Source organism: Cupressus sempervirens, chromosome 8 (genome assembly GCF_028749045.1).
Source record: "Cupressus sempervirens isolate cs-2001-9-10 chromosome 8, ASM2874904v1, whole genome shotgun sequence".
Lineage (NCBI taxonomy): Eukaryota > Viridiplantae > Streptophyta > Pinopsida > Cupressales > Cupressaceae > Cupressus > Cupressus sempervirens.
Window position 1 is genome coordinate 275,142,640 of NC_143125.1, and position 11,059 is coordinate 275,153,698.

General features: G+C 41.2%; 1 protein-coding gene across 1 annotated transcript in view; it reads left to right on the top strand.

Moving 5' to 3' along the window:
- The window catches only part of LOC149542498 (DNA gyrase subunit B, chloroplastic/mitochondrial-like), a 239,640-nt gene extending 228,984 nt beyond the window's left edge, over positions 1-10,656 (top strand). The window contains exons 16-22 of the mRNA XM_089797436.1: positions 8,684-8,797; positions 8,909-9,025; positions 9,258-9,311; positions 9,411-9,516; positions 9,695-9,825; positions 10,055-10,139; positions 10,255-10,656. Coding sequence (XP_089653562.1) covers positions 8,684-8,797; positions 8,909-9,025; positions 9,258-9,311; positions 9,411-9,516; positions 9,695-9,825; positions 10,055-10,123 — 591 coding nt within the window. The 3' untranslated portion in view covers positions 10,124-10,139; positions 10,255-10,656. The remainder of the gene's footprint in view (positions 1-8,683; positions 8,798-8,908; positions 9,026-9,257; positions 9,312-9,410; positions 9,517-9,694; positions 9,826-10,054; positions 10,140-10,254) is intronic.
- The last annotated feature ends 403 nt before the right edge of the window (positions 10,657-11,059 follow it).

The window sequence follows — 11,059 nt, forward strand, 5'->3', positions numbered from 1 at the left end:
AAACGGGATATAAATACTACTCCCGAACCTTCCCGAAGGAGTCTGTCGGCCACAATTATTCTATCCGTTACAAACTATTTACCGCCGGACCGTCGGCTACGGAATACCGAAACACCGCCGGACCGTCGGCTATGGAATACCGAAACACCGCCGGACCGTCGGCTACGGAATACCGAAACACCGTCGGACCGTCGGCTATAGGAACACTGCCGGAACCATCCAGTCGGCTAACACCATGGCCACAATTATTCTATCCGTTACAAACTATTTACCGCCGGACCGTCGGCTACGGAATACCGAAACACCGCCGGACCGTCGGCTATGGAATACCGAAACACCGCCGGACCGTCGGCTACGGAATACCGAAACACCGCCGGACCGTCGGCTACAGGAACACCGCCGGAACCATCCAGTCGGCTAACACCATCCCCCCCAAAAAGAAAAGTCGTCTCCTGACGACTGACAAAATATCTGAGACAAATTAACAAACAAAATACATTAACAAAGTGACTACAACAAGAGAAATCTGCTTCTATCACATCACTTCCACATTCATCCCGTTACATCTGTAGCCTCTGTTAACACAATACTGTCTCCTCAAGCTGACCTTGATAGCCACCTGTGCTGCTTTCTCTGTTTTCAATTCCTCGGTACCCTAAGCCAAGTGTCGCTGCACTGCCTCCAACCGGATGATCAGCTCCTCCCGAGCTCTCTACGCATCCACCTAGACAGCCTCACAGCCAACACCTTCTCCCACTACCTCTGGTACATAGAAAGTCCGTGCCTGCAGCAACTTCAACTCTTCTCAACTAGTCAGACTCCCACGACTGATATCCGCTACGACTGGGGGTCCAGGGGGCAACGCCCCCGGCGGGGTCGAGGGGCAGCGCCCTCGCGGGGTCCTGGGGCACTTCGAAACCTACACAAAAATGCACGGAACACACCATTTCTGTTATTATCTGCCAATTCTGCACTCTTTCTGGCAACCACGGATGTGTCCCCTTCCCTTTGGCATCATCCATCACTCATTCTGAACAACTTGATTTTGTCGTCGTTTTTTTTTTTTTTTCTGCATCACCTGCGGCCTTCCTGTTCTCCCTGCGGCCTTTCGTTTCTCCTACCCGCGGCCTTTTTTTTCTTCCCGCGACCCATTCTTCTCCTACCCGCGGCCTTCTGCTGGTCAAATTCTTCACTAAATTCTTCAACATGCCCACCCAAACTGTCTGAGAGAAGATAAATCGCGGTTGTTTTACCTTGCTACTGCCGTGGAAGTTTTCCGTCTGCGGATCTGCGGGGTTTTAAGTCCGCGGGGCCCGCGGGACTCTTAGTCCGCGGGACTTTCTTCCTGCGGGACTTCTAGTACGCGGGGCCCGCGGGACTTCAAGTCCGCGGGGTCCGCGGGGCTGTCAGGCTTTTTTTTTTTAAATTTTATTTTATTTTATTTTATTTTTTTTTCAAATTTTTTTTTTTTTTTTTTTTTATAACCAGAATACATTACTCAACAACAGTACCTCTGAGTGACGTCATCGCCAGAGAATGTTGTACTGACGACACGGAAGGATTCACCACCGGGGAGTACTTCCTTACACGATATGGTTTCAACTTAGATCCGTTAACTGGCTGAGTTATCTCTTGTCCGTCCAAGGTTGCTAATTTCATTGTCCCCGTGTCGCCAATTTCTCGGATTTGATATGGTCCAATCCATCGCACTTTGAGTTTGCCCGGCTTGATTTCGTTACGGCCATCATACTTCAGTACTAATTGTCCTGTCTGGAATCTATTATGTCTCAGATGCTTGTCATGCCAGAGTTTGCGTCTATTCTGTGCTACTTCTGTGGCCCACTGTGCCTGCGATCGTCGCACAACTGGATTATTTCCTTGCTGTCGGTGCCCTTCCACTAATTTTATGCTGCAGTGTGACCTTTTCTTTCCGCGCGGTCTATTCACCATGTACCAGACAGTGGAATCTTTCGTTTTTTTGTGTTGAGACTGTATGTTCTTCCCCTCAGCTTCAGCCATAGCAGCTTTTCCTTCTTCCACTTCCTTGCATTCCTGCGGACATTCATTTTCCTCCTTTTTCTCATCTTCGTCAACCCTTAGCATATTGCAACTCGGAAAGAGTTCGTAGTCTTCTATCTGCCAGTGGTAAAGGCCATTCACTGAGTCCAGGTCGTCGTTATTCGATCCTCCGTCAAGTCTCAATACTCCTCCTTCATCCGGTTCCATTCTCCTCTGTCCTTCGTCATCACTTTCGCCTTCACTGTCAGAATCTGACAATGCTGCCTCCTCACCGACCATTTGCGTATGCAGGTCAATTATGAATCTTTTGCCTCCGCGCTCCATTGATAGGGTATTGCGTTTCCAATCATGTTGTACTTTTGCTTGCACCAACCAATCCCGTCCCAGAATAGCATCATAGCCTTTTCTTTTTAATGGAATGACTACAAAATCCAATAAAAATGGTTGCGTACCAATTGTTACCGGTTGCGCTTTCAGAATTCCCAACGGTTTGATTCCATGTTGGTCTGCCGTGAGCAACTGAAATGCAGGTGGCCACAACGTCGGTTTTCCCAACTTCTTCCAAGTATCCTCCGGCAACACATTCACGCCGGACCCTCCGTCAACAATTGTCTCTGTCAAAACATTTCCCAAAATCCCCATCTCGACGACCGCCGGATGCCGTCCGGAGGTGAGTGCCAGCAGCATTGGGTCTGTTGCCATTACTTCCCTACTATTCCTTCTTGTTTCCTCCGGTGCGTTTGAAAACGGTGTATGATTCAGAATAGCGGTCCGTAACTGGGGCATTGTGAGAAGGAGGTCACTTATCTTGACCGGTATCTCCGTTTGTAAGATCTGTCGTACAATGCTTTGTTCTGCGAAGTTCTTTGCCAAGGTGCTGGTGATGTCCTTCAACTGAGATGTTTCCGGCGACGATGCCTTTGCAATGTCCGCCTGCACTTCCCCCACTTTTCTCTTGTCCTCCGCTTGCCTCCGTGTAATTGCCAGAACCTCCTCTACATCCGTGCCGACAGTGATCAAATTTACTCCAGCCTTTGGACACTTGGAATCTTCGTGATCGCCGGGTCCGCACCATCTGCATAATAATTTCGGTGTGTTTGCCGCTGTACAATCCCGCGCAAAATGACCCCACAAATTACACGCTCGACATTGAACGATCGGCCGTCCGTTTGCATCATATTGGGTTCGACTTCGGCCTCCATTATTATTGTTATTATTTGCATTGTTGGTATTTTGCCCTCTGCTATTATTCCTATACCCTCCGGGTGTGGCACCATCAATGTTTGCATTTCCGTTATTGCCCGACGGGGAAGCCTGCTGCGTAAGAAGCACCTGCGGAGATCCTCTTGTCTTCATGTTAAAAGGACAGTCCTTTGTCGAATGGCCCATGATCTGACAGATGTCGCAGAATTGGTTCTTCGGGCACGATCCCTTAGTATGACTGTCGGTCTTACATTCCGTGCACCACAGTTCACTGCCTTTTGGCTCCTTTTGCATGTTTTTAAATTCCTTCATCATGCGAACCATATCCTTCTGTAGGGCACGAACCTTCTTGCTGCTGCCTTCGTCGTCGCTACTATCATCCCGAGTGGATTCATCATCATCAGAGTCAGAGGAGCTGGTTTTCTTCTTCTTTGTCTTCTGTGCACTCTCAAGGTCGAGGGCTCTGTTGTAAGCATCGGCATATGATGACGGTGGCACAATTTTCATTTTCCTCCGTAGTTTCGAGCGTAGGCCGTCCACAAACCACCTTTTCTGCAATCCGTCCGTTGGCTTGCTTTCCATTTTGTTTACTAAGTCTTTTAATCTCCTGGCATAGACACGGACCGTTTCGTGCTTCCCTTGCTTGGTATTGAAAATTTCTGCTACGATTTCATTATCATCCCGCAAGAGTTTAAATTCCGCCAAAAACTCCTTTTTAATGTTATCCCATGTATCCAGCTTCTGCGGATCCATATCCGAAAACCAATCAATCGCAACACCCCGTAGGGTTGCCGGAAATTGCCTAGCCCATTCGTCGGCATGTGTGATTCCATTTGCCCACCAGATCGTCTCACATGTCTTACAATGTCGGAGAGGGTCAGCTGTACCATCGCCTTCAAATTTGGGTAATTTTTCTTTGGGTCCTGCCATAACTTTGGAGGTCTGCACTCCTACAGTGGTCGGCACTCCCACATCGGCAATCTGTACTCCCACACCAGCAGTCTGCACTCCCACACCGGAGGTGTCAACAGCTGCAACCCTTGGTGAAGACGGAGGATCCTCCGAAATTGTTTCCCGCGGAAGTCTATCCTGGACGAAGAGGTCACTCCACACTCGTGCTCCGTCGGCACCGCGAGCCGTGCGAGTTGATGCTCTCCCGTCTGAATTTTCTTCCCTCGGTGAACACAAATTCAAGAACTCCTCCCGTGCTTCTTCCACCAATTCCACCCGCTGTCGAGTCTCCTCCAACAATTCCTCTGCACTTCGGTTTCCGTCGGTAATCTTTTGGAATCTCCGTCGGCGTTCGGCTTGCTGTGCCAAAATTAAATTCTCTTGCGCAGTACGGATTCCATCTTTTCCCTTCACCTTAGTCCGATCCTTGTTAAGCTGATTTGGCATTAATCTTCATGCCTCCCACCTTCCAGATTCATAAGGCAACGGCGCCAAATGTTTACCGTACAGGTAAAGTAAAGTAACACATACAGAAGTAACAGCAGAACAGTAGCATAATATTCGCAATAGTAGATGAATGATGATTTACAATGATCCCAAACGGGATATAAATACTACTCCCGAACCTTCCCGAAGGAGTCTGTCGGCCACAATTATTCTATCCGTTACAAACTATTTACCGCTGGACCGTCGGCTACGGAATACCGAAACACCGCCGGACCGTCGGCTATGGAATACCGAAACACCGCCGGACCGTCGGCTACGGAATACCGAAACACCGCCGGACCGTCGGCTACAGGAACACCGCCGGAACCATCCAGTCGGCTAACAAAAACCTGTCCTCATTGCACAAAACCCAAAAATCTTTGTACACTTCAAATTTCTCTTCCAATGATCCCACCACCCCCACATTTGAAAGCTTATCTGCCACTGAATTTGCTTCTTGAAGGACATGGAAAACTTGAAAATCAACAAATTCTTTCAATAGATTGTGAATCCTCCAAATGTGTTTGTTGAGGTACTGTGTGTCCATTTCCCATTTTACAATGCCATTCACAGCTAGTTGCAAATCTGCTTCAAGATTAAGTCTTTGCTCTCCCAATTTTTTTTTGCCATCAAAATTGCACCTATTGCTGACGAGCATTCTGCTTCATTGTTAGTCCCATTTGAAATTCTTTTAGCTCCAATCGCTAGGATGTTCCCTTTATTATCTTTTTTTACAAAACCAGTCCTTGACGGTCTCAGATTACCTTTTAATGTGCCAATCAAAGTTAATCTTGATCCATCCTTCCTCTAGTGGGGATCAAACTACCTTCACATTGCCAAACTGAAGAGGTTTAACCCTCACAAGCTCATTAACATGCTAAATTTATTAATGTTTAATATACAATATTTAACATATTTATTATTTGTATATTTATAAATTAAAAATTTATATATTATAATGTTTGTTAAATTGCTCTACTATATCAAAAATTGATTATAGATTTTCTTTTTTAAATTTTTATTCAATATTCTTATAATATTTGTTGTTGTACACACTTTAAAATAAAATAAAATTGTACAGACAAACCCAAATCAAACCTGAATCCCACTCCCCCAAAAAATTGAGCTAATATTGAACTGGAATCTCAAACCCAACTCTGAACCCGAATCTGAACCAGCAACTTAGGAAATTGGGCTCATAATGCATTCAATAACTTATTTTCTATTCATGGGTTACCATCCCTCAACAGTCCTCTTTTAAAACAACCTTATCTCACTAGGACACGGTCATTTTATTACTTTATTAATCTATTATAAAGTGACACTATTAATCACTTTATTTCATTTTATTAAATGTTAAAGTCAAGTCTTTAATATTAAAATTTTATTAAAATCCAATCATCTGTCCATCCCAAATTGAAAACTGACGATTCACATGCCATCCTGGTTATGTCTAAATATAGTAGGCAAGCTGATAGTTCCCTCTCTAAAATTATTGATCCTCTTCAAAAAGTAGGAATTGCAAGCAAAGTCTTCAATATGATCTATGAGGTCTCCTAATGTTGTGTTCTGATCAGCTCCCAGTCAATCCCTAAAATATACAAATCCCTTCTAAAAAATAGGAGATTGTCTCAAACTGTCCAAAATTGCCTGTAAAGATCTCTGCTAAGCTCCAAAACCTGGTTGGGTCCCTTGACCACTCTGCTGACCTACTAGAACTCCTGATTACAGCCAACCTCTGTTGTAGTCTGAATTGTCTAAGGAAGGGACATTATAGTTCTCCCTAGGATTGCTTGCCCTCAAGCAATTCACACTTGGTTTCTAAAACACATGCCCGGGTCTGATATCAGCCTCTGGAATGCTGTTCCACCAACCTGCTGCACTATTCTAATAATAACAACATTATGCACGAAGGTGTGAAGCAATTCATCAAGATCCATAACAAACAATACATCATCCATGACAATACTATGATCCGAAATCAAAATATGGAACTTCTTGTATGACATGTACAAGTAGTATCTTGACCAATCACAGTAAAGTAACCACACATGCATGTAGAACATTAAGACAATGTGAAAATGAACTTCCACTTGCCAATAAACTAATGAAATCGGCTGCCATGTCTTTGTGTCATACCCCTTTTCAGAAACATGGATAATAACAAACATGCTGTGAAAGCAATGCAAATATAAGAATATCCAAATGAAATAACCCTCAACATTCTCAGGCTGAGTCACTAATGTACTCAATGTAAAATCAGGAGGTGCCATATTATTCCAACTAGGACAGCCACTAGTCCGTAAGGAATCAATGACTATGAAGTTTACAACCAACAAAGATATTACTGCCATATCAAGAGAAGTGAGTAACACAATAGAAAATGATGTATGTATGTTATCGCTACCCGACAAAGAAGACTCTAAGGTGACTTGCCCCACTAAGGGAGACATTGACAGAACCACTAGCACCATCATGAGAATGATCAGCTACCTCATCTGGGAACTCTGGGTTAGGTAACTCATATATCTCATCATCAAAAGAATGGTTAATGTCATAGATGTGTTGAAGGTGAAGCTTGGCGTGTTAAGTCACAATATTAACTTGCTCAGGTCTTCCCAACAATTCTTGATTCAAAACTTGGTCATTTTCTAGATCAGCTGTATTAAAATGTATACACTCAGTCCTAAGACCAGAGACATCATCAAACTTGTCATGTACCATATTTGCCTCTTGTAGTCCACAAATAGTAGGAACACTACCATTGCTTTCTTCATAGCTATTAGTGACAATGTTATGAGCAAGGTGGAGTGTATTAGTACTGTTCCCTAACTGAAAGTTAAAGACAAAGACTGATTTCAACCTTTGTCTCTTTGCTTGTTTAACTTGCATACATTCTTCCCTTGTATGCTCAACATGTACACATTTTTCCCTAGGATGAAACAAGGATCTTATGTTTGACTCCCTTTATCTTCTTGCATTATCAAGCCGATTGCATCTTTCCTTGACCTCTAGCAAGTGCTGTCTTGCTTGGGCAGCAACCGATTTGGACATCTTAACTCATAGTGACTACCCATCACACAACCTTGTGTCCTTTTAACATTTTCTATAGTATGGTGAACACAATCAGGCCTTCTGTGGTTTTGAATCCACAATATATATTTAATATGTATCACTGTCAACTTGAATACCATCATAGGAAGACATCAACATCATTACCTTCAAGTGAAATGGATGCTAACTCATTATTAAAACTGCTGTTGTAAAAATAATGATAGGCGTCATACCTTGCTGTCATGTTTTCAGCATCTCTAACGGCCTGTTCCATGATTGTAATCTCTTCCATTTCATGAACAACATGATGACTCAATAGTGTGCTATGAATCTCCACTTGATCCAAAGTTATTTCTTCTTTAGAACTCCTAGATGACATTCATTGTGATCATTTGTGCGTTGTTAGCTACAAACAAGTGATTCTTCTTCCTTTCCTTGGTGCACATTGAACTCTCCACTTTTCACAATGGCTTCTTTACTATCTTTTGATATTTATTTCCTTCTTGGCTGCTGATATGGACTTGAAAACATCAAGTCATCTTTCTCTTCATCTGGTATACTCAAGAATTGTGTGAAAGAATGTGTCTTGTATCTTTTGAGAAAGAGGGTGGTACTTGTCATAGCTGGCCATAATTGTTTTATTTGTTGGTGATATACGAGGACTCTTAGTTTTTCTGGTAGATGGATATGAATCACTAGCATACCCAAAGTTAATGTTCTTAAATGACCTATATCATTCAATAGGACCTAAAAATTAGTCTAAGATTTAAGCCCCACATTTCTCTGCGAGGATACTATAATATATTTTCCTCAACTAACTGGAGAAGGTAGAGGGCATCATTATAATAATTCTTTATGTAAATAGTAGTAGTTGTGATTGACATGTAGCTTTGGTTTTTAGTTCTTTGAAAAATAAATCATGTGGTGAATACTTTTTATTTTTGAATTAAAAGAGGATTTTTCTCCGCAGGCAATCTTACCTTTGCGTGGTAAAATATTAAATGTGGAGCGCAAGGATGAGCAAGCTATATATAAGAATCAAGAAATACAAAATCTTATACTTGGATTGGGGCTTGGGTTAAAGGTGTGGTTTATCAGCTATTATGCATCAGAATCTGTGAAATTATTTGCACAATTGCATTTCTTTTGTCGACTGTTTTCCATGTCTCATGCTTCTAATGTCCCATGTACTTAGGGTGAGGATTTCAAGAAGGAAACTTTGCGTTATCACAAGATTATCATACTTACTGATGCAGATGTGGATGGTGCTCATATTCGTACTCTTCTCTTGACATTCTTTTTCAGATATCAGGTAACTATATATACAGGGGCTTTTATATCTTCACATGAATATGCATGTGTGTGTGGTTTTGTATGTATTGAATAAACTTTTACGAGGAAGGACCAAATGAGGTTGGCTAAATAACGTTGGGTTCAACATAAACCAACTTTATAAGACTCATATTTTAATTTTTCAGCCTATATAGTATACTTTGAAAGCTAGAAATAACAATTCTTGGTTTTTTCTGAGTCTGATCTTGTAGAAATCTCTTTTCGAGGAAGGGTGCATATATGTGGGCGTTCCTCCACTGTACAAGGTTTTTACTCCACATGCTTCCAGACTGTGTTTATTATCTGGTAGTTTTGGTCTGGAATACCTCACTACAAATTCTGATACGTAGTTTTGGAACTTGTAGGTGGAGAGGGGTAACCGAGCTTATTATTGTTTCGATGATGAAGACTTAAAGAAGTTACGGCAGACTTTTCCATCAAATGCATCATATACAATGCAACGTTTTAAAGGTATTCTAAATGTTTGGAATCATGAATTTCCATTTGTTCTACATGTCTGTAAATTAGTAAGATATCAAATGTAATCAGCTATATATTTGTTTTCTTATACCACAATCAGTAGGTTTGGTGTAGCGCCAGTTTTTTACAGTGTTCAATTTGTGAAATTATTTCGCGTTGATGTGAACAGGCTTAGGAGAGATGATGCCTCAACAACTATGGGAGACAACTATGGATCCTGCCAAAAGAATTCTAAAACAATTAACAGTTGAAGATGCTGCAGAGGCAAGCATGATTTTTTCTCTGTTGATGGGAAATCAGGTAATTTATCATGAATTTGTGTCCCACCACTATGAAATTGATTAGGAAGGACCATTTTTATCATAATGGCAATTGAAATTCGAAATGGGAGTATGCATTGCACCATGTATGCACTTGTATGCCAAGATATTGTACATTAAATATTTGCTGGCACACTCAGAAGGCCCTTCATTTGTACGAACCTTGAGAGAAAAATGTTGGTCATGGTAATCTGTTTTCATTTTTCCAGGTAGAGCCTCGGAGAGATCTCATTGTAAGCTCTGCATCCAATTTCAGCCTTGATAGCCTTGATGTTTAAAGGCAACTTCAACATGGTAATGCAACTGCAAAATATGTTCACTGACATTCTTTTTTTCTTAATCAAGAGTAATTTTTTCTTACATATGCTACATTTAATCTGATAACTTGAATTTCTTGCCAAATCTCCAGCGATTTTCCTTTTTGATTTGTACTGTGGAAGATAAGCATTCCATTGCTAGCACAATTGGAAATTTTGTGGTGAATTAGGTCCAAGCACATTATATATCCTGGATCCGTTGACAAACAATAGAAGATGCCAATGCATGTTTGTATTTATGGGCAATATGGTGGCATGTAAATGACCTTGCCAATTTTTAACTCTGGTTTGGCTCTTATACTCTTCTGTTCATATATATTCATTTTCATTACACCCAATGCATTCATAATTGATGAAAGCTGTAAAGGTATTCGTATAGTAAAATGGCACTGATTTCAGACCAGTTACAGCCCATTCTTATGTAATGCATGTCTGACAGTACTAGCATTTAATATGCTCAAAATGGTTTATAATTTAGTTATAATTTCTTGTTATATGAATGTCTTTCCTTTTTTGCAAAAGTCTATTGGTTTCCATTATCTTATTTAATGAAAAAGTATATTTTTATTACTAGTTCCTTGAAGACTTGTACCTCGGTGTTTTGTACTTGTTTTGTTTACCAGAAATGCATGTGTCTTGAAGTCTGGTATAAGAACTTTTGCAAACATAATATGCCATTTTCTCTACACATTTATAGTTTTCCTAAAATTAGCCAACAAATTGGTAATCTATATAGCCTTAGAAAGATATATAAATTATGATGTTCCTAAAATCATCCAACAAAAAATGGTAATCTTATAGAGGCTTAATGAGATATATAAATTACATTAAGTGATGTGTAGTTGGCAAAAAACAATAATTAAAATAAGCCTTAGAAAGATATATAAATTATGATGT